The 24,560-nt window shown below is 44.9% G+C and overlaps 6 protein-coding genes across 6 annotated transcripts; 5 read left to right on the plus strand and 1 right to left on the minus strand.

Annotated features, from left to right (window-relative positions):
• Positions 1-172: 172 nt before the first annotated feature.
• LOC147190956 (fatty acid-binding protein, liver-like) lies at positions 173-1,082 on the plus strand. Its single transcript, XM_086136905.1, has 4 exons — positions 173-355; positions 428-600; positions 661-750; positions 1,032-1,082. Exons 1-4 carry the CDS (start codon positions 232-234, stop codon positions 1,080-1,082), a joined length of 438 nt encoding a protein of 145 aa, XP_085993031.1. The 5' UTR covers positions 173-231.
• A 448-nt stretch (positions 1,083-1,530) lies between these two features.
• LOC147190957 (uncharacterized) lies at positions 1,531-5,441 on the plus strand. The gene is made up of 6 exons (XM_086137426.1): positions 1,531-1,709; positions 2,720-2,824; positions 3,596-3,699; positions 3,837-4,008; positions 4,569-4,622; positions 4,763-5,441. The coding sequence occupies exons 1-6, from the start codon at positions 1,645-1,647 to the stop codon at positions 4,986-4,988; spliced, it is 726 nt and encodes a 241-aa protein (XP_085993552.1). The 5' UTR covers positions 1,531-1,644; the 3' UTR covers positions 4,989-5,441.
• Positions 5,442-6,062: 621 nt separating this feature from the next.
• LOC147190958 (gap junction alpha-9 protein-like) lies at positions 6,063-9,439 on the plus strand. The gene is made up of 3 exons (XM_086137560.1): positions 6,063-6,322; positions 6,608-6,878; positions 7,145-9,439. Exons 2-3 carry the CDS (start codon positions 6,636-6,638, stop codon positions 8,384-8,386), a joined length of 1,485 nt encoding a protein of 494 aa, XP_085993686.1. The 5' UTR covers positions 6,063-6,322; positions 6,608-6,635; the 3' UTR covers positions 8,387-9,439.
• A 41-nt stretch (positions 9,440-9,480) lies between these two features.
• On the minus strand, positions 9,481-10,551 carry LOC147190959 (c-Myc-binding protein-like). Its single transcript, XM_086137568.1, has 4 exons — positions 10,307-10,551; positions 10,173-10,221; positions 9,679-9,793; positions 9,481-9,614 (listed from the first exon to the last, which is right to left on the minus strand). The coding sequence occupies exons 1-4, from the start codon at positions 10,371-10,373 to the stop codon at positions 9,576-9,578; spliced, it is 270 nt and encodes an 89-aa protein (XP_085993694.1). The 5' UTR covers positions 10,374-10,551; the 3' UTR covers positions 9,481-9,575.
• Positions 10,552-10,906: 355 nt separating this feature from the next.
• LOC147190960 (sialin) lies at positions 10,907-18,011 on the plus strand. The gene is made up of 11 exons (XM_086137559.1): positions 10,907-11,020; positions 13,179-13,341; positions 13,544-13,761; positions 13,944-14,177; positions 15,442-15,616; positions 15,715-15,833; positions 15,938-16,099; positions 16,346-16,478; positions 16,582-16,729; positions 16,863-16,953; positions 17,032-18,011. Exons 2-11 carry the CDS (start codon positions 13,254-13,256, stop codon positions 17,197-17,199), a joined length of 1,536 nt encoding a protein of 511 aa, XP_085993685.1. The 5' UTR covers positions 10,907-11,020; positions 13,179-13,253; the 3' UTR covers positions 17,200-18,011.
• A 3,442-nt stretch (positions 18,012-21,453) lies between these two features.
• LOC147190961 (elongation factor 1-alpha) lies at positions 21,454-24,522 on the plus strand. The gene is made up of 8 exons (XM_086137566.1): positions 21,454-21,612; positions 22,226-22,380; positions 22,596-22,775; positions 22,842-23,138; positions 23,213-23,363; positions 23,434-23,690; positions 23,771-24,005; positions 24,082-24,522. The coding sequence occupies exons 2-8, from the start codon at positions 22,237-22,239 to the stop codon at positions 24,201-24,203; spliced, it is 1,386 nt and encodes a 461-aa protein (XP_085993692.1). The 5' UTR covers positions 21,454-21,612; positions 22,226-22,236; the 3' UTR covers positions 24,204-24,522.
• The last annotated feature ends 38 nt before the right edge of the window (positions 24,523-24,560 follow it).

The following is a 24,560-nucleotide window of genomic DNA, read 5'->3' on the forward strand; positions in this document are numbered from 1 at the left end:
CTTATTTTAAAATAAAGGTTTGTGACATTTTTGAATGTTTATAAATTTGAAAAATATTGTACACTGTAATAATCGCTGTTCCTGAAAGGGTTAAAATTTGCTGTTGACCAATGTTATTTTTTTTTATTTGTAAAATATTACACATTTTAAAATCTAAAAAAAAAAAAAAAATTGTTCCGCCTTCCCTTGTGACTGCATTGGCGGAACAACAGGGAGTTCGAACTCCCTAACATGCCAACTAGCAACCTAACAAGCCGCAAACACGGCGCGACACCAGCAGAAGCAGACATGGACTTCAGCGGCACCTGGAAAGTGTATTTGGAGGAAAACCTGGAGGAGTTCATGAAGGCAATGGGTAAAACGCGAGTGTCTCTCCTCTTGAAAAAAAAAAAATCCAACGATGCAAACTGATGTGCGTGTGTTGAAGGTGCGCCCCAAATGGTCATCAAGATGCGCAAGGATGTCAAACCGCTGATTGTGTTCGAGCAGAAGGGCGACGCTTGGACTTACACCTTTAAGACCCCCAAATTCACCAAGACGCACTCCTTCTGCATCGGCAAGGAGACGGAAATTACTTCGGTGGACGGCAGGAAGTTTAAAGTAAGCGCAGAACTCATCTTTTACTGTTGTGGTTGGAGCGTCACGTTGTGGCTTTTCTAGTGCGTTGTCAGGGAGGAGAACGGGAAGCTGATTACCGAGGCTGACAAATTCACCTCGGTACGAGAAATCCAAGGGGAGGACATGGTTGAGGTCAGTCAAAAACACTAACATATTGAATGACATAAAAACATGACAAATAGTTTTTACCAAAATAATACCAAATAGTTTTGTTTTGTTTTTTTTTTGCTTCAGTTCGTGAGATAATGTGCTGCTCCTTCTGGTGTGTTCCACTTGGCCACCAGAGGGCAGTGTAATGTAGATATACATTACATAGGAACAGTACAGTGGTTGCGAATGTTTGGATTGCAATGAAGAAAAATTCTCATCTTTTGATTGAGAACATCTCAAAAGCTCTTTTTTCCCCCCCACAGACGGTCACAACTGGTTCTGTGACTTACGTCAGCAGAAGCAAGCGAGTGTGATGTCATCATTCATCAGCATCCACCAGAATTAAAAGGAAGACATTAATACGATTAAACACGGATCATTAAACAGTTTGTTGGTTCCTAATTATTGAATCCATAGCTTGACGCTCTTCTCAGTCCATCATCATCAATCAGCTAATTTAGGAGTTTAGGAAAATGTCACTATGGACAAGAAGAAAAAGAGAACATGTAAGAACATGTGGTCTAAAATATGTCCTGTAAAGAGGAATCTTTTGGGGGGGGGGAACAATATTACAAACCTACAAACATCATTTAAAATTTTGTTTTAAAGCAGCTGATCTCGTGAGTAGAATATGAGAAAATGTTTATGCACCAGCAGAGAGCGCTGTGTTATTTGCTCGCCGCCATTAAAAACTAACAGAAGTTAAGACTAGTATCCTTAAGGGGGCGCTGGGTGCGACTCAAACGCATTAAAGCAGCAGAGACAGCGGCGAAGAAGAGAAAGAACACATTTTTGGCTCCATATTAATAAAAGAGGAGCACGGTTTTTTTTTTTTGTTGTTTGCAAATTGCAGGGCTTACACTCGAAACAGAAGCTATGGCTCGCTACATGCGCCCGCCGAACTCGTCCTTGTTCGTCAGAAACATTTCTGACGAGTCCAGGTGAGTTTGAATTTCGGCGTCTTTTCCGCAAATCGGTGCTCCACGTTTATCTGTTGAAAGCTAACGTAGCCCAGGAGCGAGCTCACGCAGGCCCGCGCAATTGCAATGGAGCCTCGCCTTCGCCAATCTTGAGAATGAGACTTTGTTTCAAAAAATCTAATTAATACGACGGTATTCGTTTTAGTAGATAAGGTGTGTGGGCATAATTTTTAAATGGATAAATAGCGTAATTAACTGGCGTCCATGTTATGCTTGCGGACGTGGAAATATGTCGTTGAGTTGCAGATTCTAAGATTCGTCACGAACTGTCCTGCAAAAAAAATTGGAATTATAACAATGATTCCCATGTGTAACAAGCAATATTATTCATTTTACAAAAATATGCGATGTGCCCACAATCTGTTTTACTTTTATTTTTATTTCCTCACTTGCCGTTTGATAATTACTTACCATTTCGGGGCAAAAAGTCAACCTACCGTACTCATTTTGTTCACTTGCCTTTGTCATACGTCTGTGTAATTCAAGAATCATTGGGGACAATTGCACAGCTGTTGTTTTACGCTGATAACCTTTTTTTTTTTCTTTAAACGGGCCAGTTCACCCAAAATCAACATAATGGGTATTTAAAATTGATCTAGGTAAGTAGGGCTGGGCGATATGGCCTCAGAGAAAAGCCCGGCAAAATCTCTGCTTGGCAGTGTGGCGCGCCCCCCCCCCCCCCCCCACAAGGCTATCAATATCCAAGTTAACTGTTTACATTAGCTCATATCTGTACACTGCCATTAGCTGACACCCACATCACTCACTAGGCCGCGTTTTAAAGCCATAGACATTTAGTCAAAGATGCTCCAGTAGAAAGTGGGGATGTTAACCCCAAATGTCTAAAAAGATGAATCGCCCACTCCTACACAGTTTATTGACCTAATTGTGGTGAACTGGCCCTTTTCAGTTCACTCACCCTTCGCACATGCTGCCCAGTTGAGTTACACTTGTATATTTACGGTGTTCAGGCCTGAGGATTTGCGGCGTGAGTTTGGCCGCTATGGGCCAGTAGTAGATGTCTACATCCCACTTGACTTCTATACACGTCAACCAAGAGGATTTGCATACATTCAATATCCTTTCCCAAAATTGTTGCTGTGCTCATGCCTAACCAATAACATTGCTTCCCTTAGCAGCAGAGCCGATTTGTGGTTTGTGATGTTTTAATTTCTTTGTGCCGATTGACCTATCTAACAGTGATTATTTTTCTTGTTATCGCTTCAGAAAATGTAAAAGCATCCCCTTGTGGAAGTGGCCACACAAAGAGTTACAAAGACCCGTGTAGCATAGCTGTAAAGAGACAAGGCACAGACCAAAGGGAGGGAAAAGGTTGGGAGGAAGTAAAGCATGAAGAGGAAAAAGGTGTCGGAGCCAAAGCTCGTCAGTGGCACAGAGCGGGCTAAAGAAAAAGTTTTAAAGAGTCAAGCAGGAAGCCCGGCCCAAGCCGCCCGCTCTATGTGGGAATCGATTAAAGAGTGTAAAGATCAAGATGAAGTCAAGCAAAAAGGTAACAAGTCGGAATAATTTTGTATCCTCTCCAGGCACGTTTTCCTACAAATCAGCTTTGACAAGCAACTTAATTTCAACTCACTGAATCAGCTGTTCATGTCTTTTGATTGTCACCTGTCACCATTGTTTGAAAAAAAAATAGCCTACTGTGTGTCATGTGTGCTTCATGTATCAAGGCCACATCAATTCAACCTCAACAAACTGAAGCATGACAAAATGGAGTCCAATATCTGTGCAAAGTGTGTGAATTTGTGTGGCCTCACACCCTTCTTCTGAAAGGAGTTTGCAAAGAAAGGAGAGAGAGAAAAAAATAAAAAGCCTTAACCGCTCAGCATGTTTGAGGATGTGCGTGACGCAGAGGACGCTCTTCACAGCCTGGACAGGAAGTGGATATGCGGCCGCCAGATCGAGATCCAGTTCGCCCAGGGAGACCGAAAGAGTGAGTGGATGATACATTTTTTCGGGAGTTGAACAGATGATTTGAATTTCGATTGAGTCAAACGTATATCAATGATAGAATATAGAACCTTGCTCGATCTAAAGTTGTGCCGACTCTTTGGAATTTCAACCTCTCAGCACCCAACCAGATGAAGACGAAGGAGCGGCGCTCCCCGTCGCGCTCGTCCCGCTACGACGACTACGACCGCGACAGCCGCCGCAGACGCTCGCGCAGCCGCAGCTACGACCGGCGCCGCTCGCGCAGCCCCTCCTACGAGCGACGGCGCAGGCGCTCCGAGAGCCCCCGGGAGTAAGTCGCGGTTTACAATCGAACATCTGCGCTCAGTTGACTTTTTTCCGAAATATTACAATTGCGGTTTAATATGCACATTTCTTTTCTCTCCTCCAATTGTCCTTTTCCGATGTCGTTTTTGAATCAAATTTAGCAATAAATTCTGATCACAGAGAGTTTATTGATCTACTTGAGTTAGTTAACTTAAAACACTTTGACTTGCCGTCTTTTTAAGCGTTCATGACAAATATCGTCACAAAATTCGAGCAAACAAATTTGGCTTGAATCCTGGTCAGTAAAACTGAGTTTTTTGTTTTCCCAAACTGCCCCTTTGCAATTGGAAAATGTAATTCTTGGTTTACCTTTTTAGTCCTAGTTTTGCGCTTGGGGTTCTTTCCCCCCCAATTTCAATCTAAATTGTTCCACTGTATTAAAAAAAAAATACATGTTATGAGATGGGGAGAAAAATCACCCGGTTAAGAATGAAAATGAAAACAAGTGTCAGTTAGTTGTCTTGCTCGCTGCTCGAAGTTCCACCGTGTTGAGAGACGTCTGATGGGACGCTTTGGCCTCTGCAGATCTCGCGGACGCCAGCACGGACGAGGGGGGAGCCGAGGCCGCGAAGAGGACAGGTACGCTCTTTCTCTTTTCTTTTAAAATGCTCTCTCGTGATGTTTCAAGAGCAAAGCCTTCGGTTATATAAATGCGTGGCACGTGCATTTTTATGGAAAAGATGTTGCCGTTAACGGGAAGGCGTCGTGTTGGTTTTCAGGCACCACCAGAGGCCACGCAGAGAGTCTCGAGGACGTTCCCCTTCCAGATCGGCATCGCCGTCCGAGCCACCCGCCAAACCGGCAGCCGCCTCCCACTTCGCCGAGGAAGATGGGCGGCAGGAACGTTCCCCGACTCGTTCCCGGTCCCACTCCCAGTCTCGTTCAGTGTCCAGGTCTCGCTCACGCTCGCGTTCCTGGACGGGCCGCAAATCTGGAGGACGCTAAGGGAAAGCAGGGGGGGGGGGGTCCAGGAGTTGGTTTTGTTTGGACTTGAATGTGATGGTTGTGTTTGGAAAACAATTTCCTGGTTGGTCCTTTTTCAGTTTTTTTTGGGGGGGGGGGTCTCTCTCCCCCCCCCTTCATCCTGGGGGGGGGATTTTGTGGACAACGGTTTTATTTTTTTATTACAGATTTCTACACTGGCATAAAATATTTCTTTGCCAATAGTAAAGCTTTTTTTTTTTTTTTTTTTTTTTTTTATAAAGTCCACTCAACGCTGTCGCCCGTTTCCGAAACACCTCCTACGACTTGATGTGTTTGGAGCTGTTAGCTTCGCCTCGTTGACTCAGCTGGAAGTTTATTGGGGTGTTTTATTTGTTTGTTTTCCCGGTGCATGTCTTTTGTCTTCTGTAGGAAGAAGCTTATTATTTTCGGAAATAAACTGTCGCTTAAAGGAAACGACGCATGTGCTCACTTGCTTGCCAAAAGTGATGTTACCAGCATTTATTGAGCCATGTTACATATTTTCCACTAGTTATCCGAACATGTAATTTTCAGCTGATCAGAATTGGCTGTAAAAGTTTAATGCCCGAAGCCCTAAAGACCTTTTTGCCACCACATGTGGAAATGCCATAGAAGAGCTAACGCATAGCATCAATGTGGCAGTGCTCTAATGTATTAAGCAACACGTGAACCGGTCAGCGTGAACCATTACATTATCGATTTCGTTTTTTATAAATGGGGACGGGTGCAGCGCGGTTGAGGAAAGGCGGGGGCGGCTTGATCTACATTCCCGGCGTGCAAGCGGCCATGCATGAAATGGGACGCACTCCCATCGAGCGAAAAGATGCATTGATCTCACAGGGTGTTGGCATGTTTGACTTCAATAAGGTTCATTTTCACTTCAGATACTTTTATCATCGTGCAGGGAACCAAAAAAAAAAAAAACGTTATATTGCATCAGAAACTGAGTGAAGCTCTGGAGCTATCTTGAAGGACCATCCAAATGTCTTGTTGCATCAGGTGGACATTTGAAGTCCCCGCCCAAGCTCCCAACTAAATTTGAGAGTTCTAGGTGGAGGCCGCGCAACAGAACATACATGTGTTGCATGTGTTCGGAGTGTGAGAACAACGCTGCGAGGGAAATGGCAACAGAGCTTTGGCGCCATCGATCAGCTCTCCAACTCTGGACGAAGGGTCGCAGAGGCTGAAAGGCATCATTGGCTGTTTTCGGTTTGCAGCAGCATCGCAGCCCGGACATGTTTTGGTTTCGGTAGCACTTTAACTTGGAAGGGGAGGAAAAGGCCTTTGCAGACCACATTTCATAACCAGGATGAAAGGTTAGTGTTTTTAAAATGAAACTCTTGAATTATCATTTCGAAATGAATTTATGGCGATTGCTACCTTTTCATTTATAAACAAGTGAGCTAATGTGAAACATCATCGATGGGAGAATGAAAATGAGCATCGTAAGCATGTTACTGTCATTGCAAACTTTCAAACAATTGCGATTTGAACAAACTCGGAACGGCAACAGCCGTAAATTCGGACGTGCCCGAATATGTTCAGAATCCACATATGATTGCTTCTAAATCTATCATGTTGGGTCTTTTCATTCCTTTCAGATCTTCTGTAATTAAAAACGAATCCAAAATGGGTGACTGGAACTTCCTGGGGGGCATCTTGGAGGAGGTGCACATCCACTCCACCATGGTGGGCAAGATCTGGCTGACCATCTTGTTTATCTTCCGCATGCTGGTTCTGGGTGTGGCCGCCGAGGACGTGTGGAACGACGAGCAGTCGGATTTCATCTGCAACACGGAACAACCCGGGTGCCGCAACGTGTGCTACGATCAGGCCTTTCCCATCTCGCTCATCCGCTACTGGGTCCTGCAGGTGATATTCCTTTTTTTATAGATACCAGAGGAAGTTTCTCGGGTCGTTGAATTAATCGCACCTGGACTGCTCCGTTTGTCTTCGATAATGTTTCGCCTCTTGTCGGAAAAGACTTCGTCAGTTCATGCAACAAGGCTTAACGTATTCAGTACCAACCAATTCGAGACCAAGTCTGAAAAGACGTTTAAAAACGTCTTTGGGAGTGAATGAGTTAAATAATTTGCTTCAGTGCTTCTGATAAGTTGTTTTTTTTTTCCATTCCACAGGTCATCTTTGTTTCCTCGCCCTCGCTCGTCTACATGGGCCACGCCATCTACCGGCTCCGCGCCCTGGAGAAGGAGCGCCACTGCAAAAAGGTGGCGCTGCGCCGTGAGCTGGAGTCGGTGGACGCCGAGTTGGCGGACGCCCGGCGGCGAATCGAGAAGGAGATGAGGGGGCTGGAGCAAGGCAAACTCAACAAGGCCCCGCTCAGGGGTTCTCTCCTGTGCACCTACGTGGCGCACATCGTCACCCGCGCCGTGGTGGAAGTCAGCTTCATGACGGGCCAGCTGCTCCTGTATGGGCATCGCCTGAGCCCGCTCTACAAATGCGACCGACAACCCTGCCCCAACGTGGTGGACTGTTTTGTGTCGCGACCCACTGAGAAAACCGTCTTCATGGTCTTCATGCAGGTGATTGCCTGCATTTCCTTGTTCCTTAGCCTCCTTGAGATTATGCACCTTGGCTACAAGAAGATCAAGAAAGGCATTTTGGACTACTACCCCCATATCAAGGAGGAACTGGACGATTACTACGTCAACAAGTCCAAGAAAAACTCGGTGGTGCACCAAGTGTGCGTGGGTACCTCGGCGGGGGGCCGCAAGGCGACCATCCCCACGGCACCAAGCAGCTACACCTTGCTGCTGGAGAAACAGGGCAACGGGCCCAATTACCCGCTCCTCAATGCCACGTCTGCCTTCGTGCCGGGCCAGGAGGACCCCGATGTCAAGCTAGTGGGCTTGAAGGAGACCAAGGAGGGCGTCCCCAGCCCCACCGACCAGAACAGCAACAACACGAGCAGCGAAACCCGCTCGCCACCCGCCGACAAGGACGTTGAGGAGCTGGACTGCGCCGACTACCCCACTTCATCCGACCCGGTTTCCACCGCCACTCTTCCAGTCGTGGCCCGAAAGTCCCGGAGACCGAGTCCGCAATGGAACTGCTCCACGGTTCTTGAGGGCAACACCTCGGACAGCGGCAACTCCTACCAGGGCGGCTCTATGAAGCTCCGCGGAGGAAGCGGAAGCGGTAGCGCGGGGCCCCGATCCAGGAACCTGCTCTCCAAGTCGGACAGCGTGAGGAGGCCCGCCAGGCCCCAGAGCCCGGACTCGGGCGGCGATGCCAGCTCGGCATCCCGACGTAGCCAGGATAGTCCCAGCCCCGCAGCCTCCTCCCCCAACCGGCGGGTATCGGCGACCAGCAGCGGCGGTAGCAGTTGCAGGCGAGCGCCCACTGACCTGCAGATTTGACGCGCCGCGCTCTGACATTTTGCGACAGGCCGTAGCGGGAAGTAATGAAATACAAATACTTCATGACTGCACTTGAGTAGATTATTTGCATGTCTCGACTTCAGTATTTATTTTTCTCAGTAAGAAAGCAGTGGTGGTAAGTAACACAGTACTCTTACTTTGTTACATTCCTGAAGTAGATTTTTCATGTAGCTGTATTTGAATATTTATTATTGCATATAATTCACTGTAAAAGGCAGACCGCTGGTCCAGCGGTTAGCGCGTCGACCTCACAGTGCAGAGCTACCGGGTTCAATTCCAGCTCTGGCCTTCCTGTGTGGAGTTTGCATGTTCTCCCCGGGCCTGCGTGGGTTTTCTCCGGGTGCTCCGGTTTCCTCCCGCATTCCAAAAACATGTATAGCAGGCTGATTGAACACTCCAAATTGTCCCAAGGTGTGAGCGTGAGCGCGGATGGTTGTTCGTCTCTGTGAGCCCTGCGATTGGCTGGCAACCGGTTCAGGGTGTCCCCCCGCCTACTACCCGAAGACAGCTGGGATAGGCTCCAGCACCCCCCGCGACCCTTGTGAGGATAAAGCGGATCGGAAAATGGATGGATTCACTGTAAAAATTTATTTCCTACGTTGTACTTCTGGACTTGAGTACATTTCAGAAACTGTACTTTTTTTTGGGCTTTACTGAAGTACAGGAGTTCAATCAGTACTATTTCTATTCACATTTTATGTATTTTTTTTTTTTACAAACACAAATATCTCAACTGAAGTACAGGGCGTGAGTACTTTTTCCACTTCTGGTGGCAGGTAACACTTACCCACCCACAATGCACTGCTCTCAAGCCCTGAGGGACTTTGAAGGGAGCGGCCGGGAAAGTCAGACTCTAATCTATAATGTTTGAGGCAGATATTACATAAGCAGCAGGAATGAAGTCAATCTGTTGAACCTTTTCTTTTAATGTTCTGTTCCTGGAACCTTACGGAAGTGCGATCAACAACTTCTGAAATGAATTATTTGTAAATACGACCATTAAAGTGAAAATTTGTAAACCGTCACATGAAACGGTGTTTGCTAAGCTTTCTTGAGCCACGACAAAAATCTTACGGCAAATCATCCAACAAAAAAAAAGTCATCTCACTCTCTTTTTATGGGTTATCTCTACTGTATTTTGTTTATGCAATAAAGGAACGGTTCCCTTCTACTCGGCAGCTTCAGGTGATGGCTCATACTGCCTCAGCTGCAAAACAAAAAATAAGATTTGGAGAAAAATGAAGAAAATTTGATGTTTAAAAAATGGTTACCTTCCTCCTCAGGGTCTGGTTCTCCTCAATGAGAAGCTGATACTTTTGCTGCAGCTCAGCTTTTTCAGAGGTAAGAGCCTCAGAATCCTGTGCCATGATGTGACGCTTCAAAAAACTATGTTAAACAAATGGGGTTAAGGTTATAAACATATGTATTACTTGCTCGCACATACCTTTAAATTCCACATTTAATTAAATAGACACAAACACATGATTCTGTCCTTCTCAAAGTTAGTGCACCAGATAAATACAAACTAAATACGGTAGAATAATAGGGTGCAAGAGACACTCGTCTTACACATTCTGGCTCTTGTTCTCAAGAGTCAATGAAACAATTCTATTTTTCTATAAAAGGAGCCAAGCGTCAATATTCAGTTTATTGCAAAAACAACCCCAAAACGTACAGTATATCTGTTGACTCTTGCATATTGAGTATTTTTCCACTTTAATTTATGCTTGAATTTTAATAAAATAATAGTGGAAACAAAGGATACGCCAAGGCATTTTCGGGTTTATCAGCATCGTTGTAGAGTGCCGTCATTGCTGTAAAATGTGATGCAAAATGCACATCATTTCATTTCACATTTTAACATGATTTTGAAATGTTTCATTGACTATGCCTACTTACCGTTTGCCAAGGCGTCAAGGAGCCCATTTTGTTCAAGATATCTTTTAAATTCTACTCTCTCCGACATTATTGAGGCCTTAAAAACGAGGAAAACTTTGCTTAAATATTTGTGAGAATTTTTTTGCAAGTGTCCCACAAAAAACGCGTAGCGCACGACAACCTACGCGTCACCCGGCAGCCTCTTTGTTAGCGTCTTTTTTTTTTTTTAGCAACAAATGACTAAACCTTGAACTAACCTCTCAGAAAAAAAAATTGACTGATTTTAGGAAACAGGCTCAGTTAATATGCTTCAGGTTACGACGCACGCGTCGCTGTCGCAACACGTGACCCCTGTTCCGGTAACCGGTGATTTAAAAAAGTATATTTTTGTTCTGTTTTAAATTAGGGGATTAAATTCCTGGATTGCTATGAATAAAGAACTTTTTTATAGAAAAAAATCGCCTATCGCTTCCAAACGCAAAAGTGAGCGCAATTGATCAGCGCTCATCATTAGACCTGATTTATACAGGACCTGGATTCCAGCCTAGCCATTTTGTAGTCCTAACAGTTTGAAGATCTACACTTCCGCAAAGCTTCTGCCACGTCATCGATCATGTGATTTCCTCCAGCCGAGCAAAAACAGCACCACAGTCAAAATGTTTTCACAGAACGACGAGGCGAAACGGTGCGTCTAAAAGTTTATTTTCTTCTTGGAAAGTAACAACTAACACCAGGGTGAGTTGTGACATTTTTCCCCCATTTGTCATCGTTCAAAATAATTTAATTACGAAAACACAGCTAGGTTCTAAATATTTTAGCAACAAGCATTTTACATATTGTTTTCCGACTAAATGAAGCCAGGCACGATTACTATTACTAAATTGGCATTATTTGAACGTCCAATACTTATGTAGTCATATTAAAAAAAGGCTCCTCAAATTGTCATTGCACGTTGGCGGGTTGTATGACTTGGTTGTCAAAACATTAGCATGAAAATGATTATTGTTTTCAAATTTAAGGAAAGGATCCAACTTCTTTGGTTGAGGCGATCTGGCAGCCTACCTGAGTAAAATTCATTGACTTTCAAACAGAAATAATATTTGAAACGTTACCCATAGGATTAAATCGATGCATTACCATACATTTAGGTGGTCTTTGTTATGGCAGTAGATTGCATTTTTTTGTTGTTGTAAATTTGGCTCCCAGGACCCAGGAAGGAATCAAATACTGTGATTAAATTGTTCCCCGATTAGGCTTCTCACAATAATAATCAAACCCTCTTTCCCTCTTGAAATGGACATGCCATGAAATTTCAATCAACTTTGGTCATTAGTTTTTAAAAAATGTTCTTCGATATGGTACCCAAAGGTCGCCACAACAACAACATGAACCAGAGGCAGTGGAACCAGAGGTCACAGGGGGCTTAACCAACCACTTTTTGGCCTGGCTTTGATCTGTCCCTTTGTTTCCTTTAGGAGTTTTATTTCCGAGCATGTTGCTTATTAACTTAACTAACCACATGCAGCACTATGTCTTTAATTTCTAAAATCATTTATATTAAAAAAATTGAAAATTGTTTCATAATGTAGTTTCTGGAAATGTCAGATGTGTGTTTTTGAATATTTGTGGAGCCAATATTTTTTTTTTTGGTGTGGCGATGCAGAAGTAAATAGTAGGACTTTCCATTTCACCCCTTGTGACAGCGAAGATCCACATTCAAAACATTATGAAATTAATCCACGAACATTGTTGTGAGTACTTTAATAATAGAAAGTCATTTTTGACACCAGTGCTTGATTATTTCGTTTAGCCTCATTCATTATCATGTGTAAAATCAAATTACAGTCAGCTATTAATCTTGCCAGGATGACTTGTGAGCATTATGACCCAGAATTACAGTGCATTCATTGTCCCAAAAGACAGAATGACGTTATGCCTTACATTGCATGTCTTTTTGTTGTTGTTGTTGTTGTTGTTTTGTTTTGTATTGCATCGTAGCCAGAGCTTCAAAATGGCCTTTGTCCCTCAAGTGAACTGTTACGCTTCCATGAACTTCACCGGAGAACTTCACATGCCTGTTGTGAAACTGGCTATATCTAATTGGCTCTGTGACCTGCTAGGGCAAAGCAAACAGGGGTTATCACACTTTGTACACAGAAAAATTGACAAAAAGCAGTTCATCTTCACGGGATCTTTGTCAGAACTTGTCATACCACCCTCTGACATGCCAGCACATGACTGTAAAGTGGCTCTCTTAACTCCTGCACCTTTGCAATTCCGACACCCCCCCCCCCCAAAAAAAAAAGCTCTCGGCAATTCGTGTTGAAGTGCAACTTGATGGCAGCACATGTTGAACAACATTTGGTGTCTGCAGGTCACAACATTAGGGACACCCGCACCTGTCAGCTTTAGGCATAACAAGGGTAATAATTCAAAAACTGGCTTGGTAGCGCAGCCAGAGAGAGATGCTTTGCAAAATGATGTTTGGTAGGCTTGCTTCTGAGTAGTTCCACAAAAAAAAGTATCATGAAGCTATGCCAGAAAAGACTCTGGAAGTTTCATTTTTTAACTTTTTGTCCATTTTTCCAGGCGTTCTGTTTTTGGGGGTGTGGGTTGGTATTTTACTTAACCTTCACAAAAGGAAATTTGGTTTGGTAAGTTGAACTACAAAAAAGTCCCCAAAAGCTATCCCTTGAAAGACACAGCAAAACTGCCATGGTGAATTTGACCATTTTTTCAGGCATCAATCGATCACCAAATAACAAAAATACAATAATACACGGCGTTGCTTCAGTCACCCATTTTGATTTGTTTGCATTTTTTCCACCGTCATGTGTTCAGCTGACATCCTTTTGCTGACTCTTCAAATGTCTTTTTTTTCCCCTTGTTTCAGCACACACTCATGCGCAGGCACACCATGGTTCAATGACTCCATTCTTCTTCGCGCCTCCATGCTCAGCAGGCCGCCATGGCGCATCCAAATGGCAGCTACTCCATCAACGCCGCGCCGTCAGACGAGTCCGAAGACAATGAGCCGCTCCTCCATGATGTTACAAGTGAGTTTTTTTTTTTTTCCCAGGGTCAATGTGCAGTCCCAGATTGAAACAAATTAATATAAAAAAATAAATCTGTGGAAGTAGTATTTTGGATTTAAGTGTCTTTATTTTAAGTGGTAAAAGAGGGGTGGCTTTGGGAACATTGTTGATGTTATTTTATTTTTATTTTTTTAAGCGAAAAGGTCCTCTGCTCCTTTCTCAGTTCCTCCACTGTGCTGCTCGGCCCGCTTGAACTTGTCCATCTTGATGTTCATGGGCATCGCTGTGGTCTACGGGCTGCGCGTCAACCTCAGCGTGGCCATGGTGGCTATGGTGAACACCAGCGAGACGATCCCGGGGCTCAACAGCTCCACGGTGCCCCTGTGTCCACTCCCCAGTCACACGGACAACACCAGTCAGGCGCTTGAGCAGCCCAAAGGGGTAAAGACTGAAGATCAAAACCAAACTGTGTCATCATGCTCCATTTACAGTCTTCGTCCTTCAATACTTATCCTGATTCTTACATGTCCATATTTTAATTATGATAGTACTGTAGTTTTTTTTTTATAAAGTACCACCATTTAAAGTACCACTTTTCGATCCTCTTTGACGTCCGTATTCAGACGCCGCAGTACCCGTGGGATGCGGAGACTCAGGGCTGGCTGCTGGGGGCCTTCTTCTTTGGCTACCTGTGCACACAGATCCCGGGGGGTTACCTGTCGGGACGGTACGGTGGCAGCGTCTTCCTGGGTTTAGGGGTGCTGGGCACAGCCGCCCTCACGCTCCTCACACCTCTTGCGGCCAAGTGGGGACCCTACTGGCTGTTTGCCCTGCGAGCGCTCGAGGGACTGGGCGAGGTCAGTTTGGCTTTAAAAAAAAACATTTATTTAATTCATTCGTTTTCGCTTATCCTCACAAGGGTCGCGGGGGGTGGGGGCAGGAGCCTATCCCAGGTGTCTTCGGGCAGTCGGCGAGGGACACCCTGAAGCGGTTGCCAGCCAATCGCAGGGCACACCGAGACGAACAGCCATCCGCGCTCACACTCGCACCTAGGGACAATTTTGGAGTGTTCAATCAGCCTGCCATGCATGTTTTTGGAATGTGGGAGGAAACCGGAGTACCCGGAGAAAACCCACGCAGGCCCGGGGAGAACATGCAAACTCCACACAGGGAGGCCGGAGCTGGAATCGAACCCGGCACCTCTGCACTGTGAAGTCGACGCGCTATTTATTTAGTTAGTTGTTATTATTATTATTTTTTTAAATAAACATCAAACTCACCATCAAAGTGGAGATCCATCCATCAATTTTCTAATACGGTTATCCTCGCAAGTAAACTTTCTCCCCCTCTCCCTCCCTTGTTTCTTTCTGACTTTCGGGTTGAGTGAACGCTGGCGCGTTTTGGCTGCCGCTGCTCAACCCGTATTGTTTTGTGTTATTTGTTATTGTAAAGTGTCCTTGGGTGTCTTGAAAGGCGCTTATAAATAAAATCTATTATTATTATTATTATAAGGGTCGCGGGTGTGCTGGAGCCGATTCCAGCTGTCTTCGTTCAGTAGGCGGGGGACACACTGAACCGGTTTCCAGCCAATCGCAGGGCTCACGCATACTAAAAAGAAAGTTCATGGAGAGACAAAAGCCGCAAAATTTATGAGTTAATATTTTTTGTTTGTTTGTTGGTGGTGGTCGACTGGTTAGCGCGTCAACCTCACAAAGCAGAGGTACCGGGGATCGATTCCAGCTCCAGCCTTCCTGTGTGGAGTTTGCATCTTCTCTGCGTAGGTTTTCTCCGGGGACTCCAGTTTCCTTCCACATTTCAAAAACATGCATGACAGGCTGATTGAACACTCAAAATTGTCGCTAGGTGTGAGTGTGAGCGTGGATGGTTGTTCGACTCTGTGTACCTTGCGATTGGCTGGCAACCGGTTCAGGGTGTCCCCCGCCTACTGCCCGAAGACAGCTGCAGCACCCCCCGCGACCCTTGTGAGGATAAAGCGGATCGAAAAATGGGTGGATGGATGGATGTTTGTTGGTTGGCCTGTTATTGTTATTCCAGTTTTGTTCGTTCATTTGTGGCGATAAAACGAATGTTTATTTGTTCTGTTGTCCCTTGTGGTGGCAGGGCGTGACATTCCCGGCCTTGATGTCCATGTGGGCCCACTGGGCTCCGCCCATGGAGCGCTCTCGCCTGATGTCACTGTCGGGCAACGGCGCCAACTTTGGTGCCTTCCTGGCTATGCCGCTTACGGGATACATCTGCCAAGCACTGGGCTGGCCTGCTGTCTTCTACCTCTGTGGTGAACTATACAGACACACACACACACACGCACATACACACGCAGGTCCTGCTAGTCAGCGATGGTCGCTTCGATGGGTTTTTTTCCTCCTCCTTCAGGGGGTGCTGGTTGCCTCTGGGCTGTCCTTTGGTTCTTCCTCGTGTCGGATGACCCCCGCACCCATCGGCGAATCAGCCAAGAGGAAAGAGATTACATCATCGCCTCCATCGGACATCAGGTAAACGCCAGACTTAGGATGCAATAAAGGCACGTTCACGACGGGGGGGAATACGTTCCAGAAAGTTTCATCCACGCACGCGTACAACACATGCGGATATTCAGGGAAGCAGTCACGGCTGGTCCGTGCCCGTGCTGAGCATGGTGACGTCGGTGCCGCTGTGGGCCATCATCATCACGCAGATGTGCTCCAACTGGTCCTTCTACACACAGCTCACCTCCCTGCCCACCTACTTGAGCAACATGATGCACTTTGACCTGAAGTCGGTGGGTCGGGACCTTCTTTCTTCCGCACTAACTAGCTAGTTCATGTTAGTTAAAGCGATTAATTGATCGGTCAGTTAACTCATTCACTCCCAAAGACGCTTTTAAACGTCTTTTCAAACTTGGTCCAGAATTGTCTGGTACTGAATGAGTTAATCACTCACGCAGTAAGCGGATTCGTTAGTTGGTGACAAATGACTTGTTTACAATTCTTCTGCCGTCTTACACTCTCCGCGCGCCGGTCCGCAGAACGGCTTCCTCTCATCTCTGCCCTACCTGGCGGCGTGGCTGTGCGCCACGCTGGCGGGTTTTGTAGCCGACCACCTCATAGAGAAGAAAGTGTTCAGCATCACCACTGTACGGAAACTCTTCACGGTCACAGGCAAGCACCGCAAACTATCCCTGAGCTCAGATCTGGCCCAGAAGTGCAGGATTGAGGAAACACGGAGTAACATGAATCATTTTGCTGACTTAATGCTCTACAGGCATGTTGTTTCCTGCCGGCTTCCTCCTGGCGGTAGCCTACTCAGGCTGCAGCCACGTGCTCACCATCGCATTCTTCACGCTCACGTCGGCCACCGGTGGCACCAGCGGGGCGGGGGTCTTCATGAACCAGATCGACATCGCACCGCGGTGGGCCTCGCACAGATGCACAATTACGCTCTTATTACTTTCATTCCTTTTAGAAAGTTTTTGTCATATGATAAATACACCATGATTTTTCTTTGACAATTTCTGACTCGCGCATGCGTTTTTCGCCCTGCAGGTACGCAGGGTTTCTCCTGGGAATCACGAACACATTCGGGACCATTCCCGGAGTCATTGCCCCCATCGTGACGGGATATTTCACCAAGGATGTAAGAGAAACTCCCCAGTCGCTCGTTTTGTCATACGGCCGGCGAGAGTGACGTAATTCTGACATTTTCACCGGTCAGCACACCATGGAGGGCTGGAGGAAAGTCTTCTGGATTTCGGCCACCATCAACGTGTGCGCCGCCGTCTTCTACATGCTGTTCGGAAGCGGCGAGGTTCAACCCTGGGCCATCCCGGAGGACGAAGCCAACGTGGACAAGGGGAAGAGGACCAGGTCCGTGTCTGCTTAAATCGGAGGAAATTCTGCACTTAAATAGCAGCAGTAGCATGTAGGATTACACTTTTAAGCTTTCTTTTTTAAGTGGGATATTCAGGATCTTTTAATTTTCTTTTTAATTTTTTTTTTGTAAGAATGCTGTTTTTATATTCAACATTTACGCACTCGTTGGTTTTAGATGGGGAGATATAAAGTATAAAAGAGGAGGAAAACAGGTTTTGAGTAGCCAGGCGATGGAACAATGGGCACAACAACAGTCAAAGGTGTTGTCAAAACAACAGCTCACAAGGCTGTTAAATCAGTCAGTGGGCAGGTTTTTGTTGGGGGGGTGATGGAAGCAGTCGTCGCTGTCGCAGACGCCAACCTTGTTTAATTCGCTGAATGTGCGATACTTCAGTGAGTTGTGTCTGAAAGGCGCAGGCGAAAAGGCTGGAATTACCGTTATGGTGATTGAACGTTAGTCATTTTTTTATGAGATTAATATCATGGATTACCATTATTTTAATGGTTTGTTTAAAGGCTCATTTTGATCAAACCTGTTGACCAAATGAAGCACTTTTTACACACACACAAAACACAACCACAAACTTTATAGTCTTTAAGCATATTATGTTTTTACGGCAACTTTTTTTGGGGGGTGGGGTGAATGAAACAAAACACTGAAACGTCAAAGCACGTGTTCAGTTATTTATTTTATTTGTCCGTGCTGCCATCTTGAATTTTTCACCCTTTTCATGTACCGTATTTGTACCTTGTTACGCAAGAAAAAAAAGTTTTTAATGGACAGAATTTCAATTAAGATTAAAAAAAATGAAGCGTTCCTCACATTTGTACCATTCTGTGTTTATTTTCTAATCCAGGAGCGATTTAGTCAATTAATAAATAATAGAGCACACCAAAGCATACATCAGTAACATGAGTGGAGAATTTTTAAAATTACCTCTCCCGAGTTAATTTTAGGCATCCTTAGTTCACTCAAGTTACAAGTCGCTATATAAAGCCAAACAAACTGTTGAACAGTGAATCCCTGAATACAATCGTACGTCCTTTTATTTATGGCCAGCAGATGGCACCAGAAAAACTAACTGATGACTATGCTGTATATTGAATATTTAAGCTCGTATTTAAAATATAAACACATCGTCCCAAGTATACCGCAATTACGAACTACTCGGTACCTACAATAATTCATTGCCCTTTTTTTTTAAACTCCATTTACAAAATATGTTGAGGGAACAGAAGGAAACAAAAACGGAGTAGTGGCACCTTACCATCGGTATTTACGAATTTAATTACAGTATTAGATTCAATTTATATGTTAGAATCAAGTAAAAAAAACAACAATAACATTGTGTTCCTTTACGATATTTTGGAATGTTGCCTCACTGTTGCAGTTGTTTGCATCAGCCGGTTGATGACCGTTAACCCGGAAGTGCTTCTTACATCACATCGGTATCGTTTGCAAAAAAAATTCTTCCTGTTGACGTTGTTGAAATCCCTTTTTATGGCATTTGTTTTGCGAATCATGGTTTTTTTAATACAAATCACCTCGCCTGGTTTTGACTTTTATCGATGTTTTAAAGTTACAATTTAAACATTAAAAATGAGTTTCAACATGTCTAATGTGACGATGTGAAACGCAATCTTAAAATGGAACGTGATTGATCTCTATGATTAGGATTATCATCTTTTTATTTTTTACATTTTATTGATTTGCATTTGGTTTTGATATAAAGCTTTTGGGGCAAATACTTTTTTTTGAGTCAATAGGTATGATTGCGTGTACTTTTAATAATTATTTTAAGCAGAGGTCAAGCAAGTTGTAATGTTGAGTTGTTTCACTCGTCAGTTGAGTTTCAGGCATTGTTCGGACAAAGCAAAAAGGCCTCAGGGTAGAGGCTTGTCATACCAACAGAAAGACACCCACACAAATCTTTGCTCTTGTGAGAAAACCAAAAATCGTCACCAGACTTTTATTCGCTTGTTGTTCGCCCTTTTACACCTTGGACGTAATAATGCGTGTGGGGAAGCGAGTGCTTTTGTCGGCTGCCACCCGGCCAACTTTTGCAAGTACAAGCGACTGTTGCAAACACACCTGATTTGCATCAACTGTTCCCAGATGCTGTTTGCATAGCACATGCTGGCACCCTAATTGCGTTGGGGTCCACCGTGAAAGTATCACAAGGACCAATATTGAAATCCATTTGTGATATTTGAACTGGATTCACTCTGTAGTCTGCTCTGGCAATGCAATACCCGCAGTACCACTCAAACATTTATATTATCTTACGTCACACTGAGTTCCGATGAAAAAAAACATACATGTTTGATAAAATACGTGCCTGCTTGACATAGCTGGCAACAGTCTACACAGGATAGTGCCATTAAAACAAACAAACAAAAAACAAAACAAGTTGAACAGGGTTATGTTGACTTTGCTATCCATTGTCAATCTCTCTCTCTCTCTCTTTCTCTCTCTCTCTTGGTCAGCAGTTGCTTCCCATCTCCTCTGTTGCCATGATAACCGTTCATACCAGTGACTCATCTGAGCGTCCGCCAGTCGGGTTCTTGACTCACATTTTTACCTCGCGCCACGACCCGCCTCTGGGGATGTGATGACGAGCCTGAATTTCCATAACGTGTGTGTTCACGTCTCAAAAGTTTGCTCCACATTTTAAAGCCTGTTTTAGGGCCTCCTCGAACATTAATCATTGGCACTAGTTTGAATCTGTTTGTTTAATTCTGATCATAATTATCCTTGATTTTTATTTATTTATTTTTAGCTCTACAGGTTATAGTTTTGAAATCGTTTTGCTTGTTCTCATTTGTTAACCTGGCATTTGAAGAGGGAGGGTGTAAACTTTTTATATCGAGAGTGCTAGGTAAACTTGCACGTTTTTAAACTGGCAGTGCAGATGAGCATTGGCGTTTGCAACATAATACAGTAGATATCAAAACATGACAAACCTGTTCCCCCCACTCCCCCACTCACTCTCCCAAGAAGCCCCAGGGGTCAACTACCAGAAACATGGCGCCCCACCATCTTGGCGGGAGATTTAAATGACAAATCGCCACTCATCCATACAACAGTTGTGCAGTGTTTTTTTTTTTTTTTTAAATACCTGATACCTGAACTCAATTAACAAGTCCCTCCGCCTCAAACCCAATCAACGCACCCGTTAAAGTCAACGACTGCATCCTAAAAGCAGCTTAAAGTCCATTCCAATGCAAATCTCATCCTCAGTGATGTCATTATCACCCTATTGTGTTCCTTTTGTTTACATGAGAGTGTTGGTTATATAGTGGACAAAAAATGTGCACACCCCTGTTCAAATACCAGGTTTTTGTTGTGTACCTTGGATGGTTTTCTTTATCTGGAAAGAACTGTTCCAAATGGGAATCAGTGTTAACACGAAACCTTTCAGGCTTCTGTGTGAAAGCAACCAAAAATGTCAGGAAAGGCCTTCTACAACGAATGAACTTTTTCAAAACAAATTGACAATTGTGTGCTGACTCCCATTTAGCATGAGTATGAATGTGATCAGTGAATTCTGAACACAACCAGATCTGCAGTCTTAAGAAGGTGTGGAAACTTGCACAGCCATGTCATTGCAATTTTTACTTCTAAAGTAAGTAAAGTAAGACATTTCAATTGAGTTATACAAAAATATCGCATAAAAACAGGAATGAGTATACTTTTTATGTTCATGCGACCATTGTGAAGATAAACGGACCAGAAAATGGATGTATAGATATATATTATTATTATTATTCATACATACATATCTGCTGTTTATTTCCTCACCAAATGCATAAATGTACTGTACACTATGGATATTACACAGTTCTTCAGCTACATATAATTCTGCTGCCTATTTTCTCTTCTAATAATTACATTTTTAAATTTTAATTAATTTTAAATGTATTTAAAGTCTTCTGTTAATGTGTTTAAATGGGGTCGGTAGACTTTTTTTTAGCAATTCTGGTAAGCTACTTTTGTTTTATCTGCATTGCTTTGCTTTAATTGATTCTCATCTGTCATTTCAGGTAGTGGGATGTGTTTTACCCCTTAGTCCTCCTTATGGCAAAATATGCATTTACAAATATGATTCCCGGATGCAATCCCTTGATGCCAAGGGCCTTTTCAGCCCCATTTCACCCCAACATGTTTCTCGCCGTGAACTCCAGAAGTGAACGCCATAGTTGAGCATCCGGGTACTCGCGTCCTTCACGTTTCATGCGTCGTGACATCACATTAACACAGCGCAATTTGATTTGCTCGCCTCGAGGCAGAAGGGGGTGGGGGTGGTGACCGGAAATCACGGTACCCATGATAGTATAAAAGCTGACGTCGAAAGACTTTGGTTCTCTTTCTGTTACCTGGTAAAGGGGCAGCAGCTTTGGCCGCGCAAACCCAGAAACACCGGTAAGTGGCCATTTTCAATGTCCTACTGCTTCGTAATAGAAGGCGGCTTTCCTAGCATCCTCCCATCAGTGTCCTGATAAAACCGTTATCTGGGCGTTAACATTTTTGTGTTGCCTTAGCGGCGTGTCAGTTCTAAAACCGAATTTAAACGAAACTCTATATTCATTCGGACTATTATCTAATGTGTGCATCCTTCGATTCAGGATTGGTGTTAAACTAGCTTCCTCGAACTTTTGATTACGAGAAGGACAAAGGGAGTGTCCTAAAATGGCCGCTCCTTACTTTCATTGCAGTAGGTGTCTTGAAGACTGTCACGTCTGCGCTTTTGGTCCAGAAGACATTTTGAATATTATTTTTATATTGAATGGAAAATTACGACGTGGTATTCGAAACACGTGTCTGGTCCGGCCTGGGCCCCGGCGAGGCCTGTTAGCATCGTGCTAACCGCTAGCTAGCCGTCTGGCTTGGCCTTACGATACCAGCGGGTTGAAGCGAGAAATTCCAACGAGCTAAACGATTTGTTTTACTTTGAATTTGCCGATGCGCATGTAATTACCATACGTTGCTTAAAAATAACGATTTCGTCCTATAACCCCATAATTTATCTTCATAGAAACTACAACAATGGCCAAGGAAAAGACGCACATCAACATCGTGGTCATCGGCCACGTCGACTCTGGCAAGTCCACCTCCACCGGTCACTTAATCTACAAGTGCGGTGGCATCGACAAGAGGACCATTGAGAAGTTCGAAAAGGAGGCCGCTGAGGTAATTTTTTTACGCCGCACTTACGGCACTCTTTCAAAATGGCGGCGCCAGCGTGCTCTCGCTGAGCTGTTGGTAAAAGGGCGTGCCCGTTTCTGCGCATGCGCAATGGGTTCTTAAATCAGAATGACTTTGCAAGATGCCATGGTGAAAAATCGTTCCGACTTTTTACGTTTTTTTTTTTTTTTGCTAAATTTGGGGGTGAAATGTGTTCTCAGATGGGCAAGGGCTCCTTCAAGTATGCCTGGGTTCTGGACAAGCTGAAAGCAGAGCGTGAGCGTGGTATCACCATTGACATTGCTCTGTGGAAGTTTGAGACCAGCAAGTACTACGTGACCATCATTGATGCTCCTGGACACAGGGACTTCATCAAGAACATGATCACTGGCACATCTCAGGTAATATAAGGAATGCAAACTAGACTCTTACTTATTTCAGTGGAGTAATTGTCTTTGAAATTCCAGGCCGACTGCGCTGTGCTGATCGTCGCTGCCGGAGTCGGTGAATTTGAGGCCGGTATCTCTAAAAATGGCCAGACCCGTGAGCACGCCCTGTTGGCCTTCACCCTGGGTGTCAAGCAGCTCATCGTTGGAGTCAACAAGATGGACTCCACCGAGCCCCCTTACAGCCAGAGCCGTTATGAGGAAATCGTCAAGGAAGTCACCACCTACATCAAGAAGATCGGATACAACGCCGGCGGTGTTCCTTTCGTCCCCATCTCTGGGTGGCATGGAGACAACATGCTGGAGACCAGTAACAAGGTGAGAAGCAGGTGCAACCTGTAGGATTTGTGAATGATCATGAATGGGAATTTGACATTTGTATGTCTTTCTAGATGGGCTGGTTCAAGGGCTGGAAGGTGGAGCGCAAGGAGGGCAATGCCAGCGGCACCACTCTGCTGGAGGCTCTGGATGCCATCCTCCCCCCCTCACGTCCCACAGACAAGGCCCTCCGCCTGCCCCTGCAGGATGTCTACAAAATTGGAGGTAAGAGGCGTGATGTCATTTTGTTATTAATTCTAATGAATTGGCAGCAACAAACCTACTGTCTGTCCAGGTATCGGAACAGTGCCCGTGGGTCGTGTTGAGACTGGCATTCTGAAACCTGGCATGGTCGTCACATTTGCTCCCACCAACCTGACCACTGAGGTCAAATCCGTGGAGATGCACCACGAGTCCCTCCCCGAAGCCGTCCCCGGCGACAACGTCGGCTTCAACGTCAAGAATGTGTCCGTCAAGGAGATCCGTCGCGGTTATGTTGCAGGCGATACCAAGAACGACCCACCCAAGGGTGCTGATAACTTCAATGCTCAGGTGAGTATCCTGCATTGGGATTGAACCTGATGTGACCAGTTGGCACACATGGTAAATTAAAAAAAAAAATCCCCCTCTAGGTTATCATCCTGAACCACCCTGGCCAGATCAATGAGGGCTATGCCCCCGTGCTGGACTGCCACACGGCTCACATCGCCTGCAAGTTCAAGGAGCTCATTGAAAAGATCGACCGTCGTTCTGGCAAGAAGCTTGAGGACAACCCCAAGTTTATCAAGTCCGGAGATGCTGCCATCGTCAAGATGATCCCCCAAAAGCCCATGGTGGTGGAGCCCTTCTCTTCTTACCCTCCCCTTGGTGAGAGCTCTGAAACAATCTGGTAGACACATTTGCATGTGACATTTCTAACGCTCCTCCCCTGCCATTTCCCCAGGTCGCTTTGCCGTGCGTGACATGAGGCAGACGGTGGCCGTTGGCGTCATCAAGACTGTGGAGACCAAGGAAGTGAGCGGGAAGACTACAAAGGCCGCAGAGAAGGCCCAGAAGAAGAAATGAATGGTCGTGCAGGACATCCAGGACGTGTGCCGACAGCAGCTGGCCACCCCATCTTCCCCACTCTCCTCGGCCCATCCCGGATCATCTCTGAGGCACAGCTCTCTGCTCAAGGACTGGCTTATGCTGATTAAAACTCATCGCAAAAGTTTTCGCAGGAAAAAAGGAACTTTGCGGCTTTGTCAGTCACCCGAAACACATGATGGTGCCTCTTAAAAGGTTTAGAGGTGTGGTATATATTGGATGTTCAAATGCCACAAAATTGGATTGGAAACGAAAGCTGCTGGTAACTAATAAAAATGTATTTGAAAAAAAAAATGGAGACAGCTTGTAAACTTGTTTCTCTGCTCAAGGACCTTG

This window comes from Hippocampus guttulatus, chromosome 18 (genome assembly GCF_054856545.1).
Source record: "Hippocampus guttulatus isolate MCC_2025c chromosome 18, RoL_Hgut_1.0, whole genome shotgun sequence".
In the NCBI taxonomy this organism is placed as follows: Eukaryota; Metazoa; Chordata; class Actinopteri; order Syngnathiformes; family Syngnathidae; genus Hippocampus; species Hippocampus guttulatus.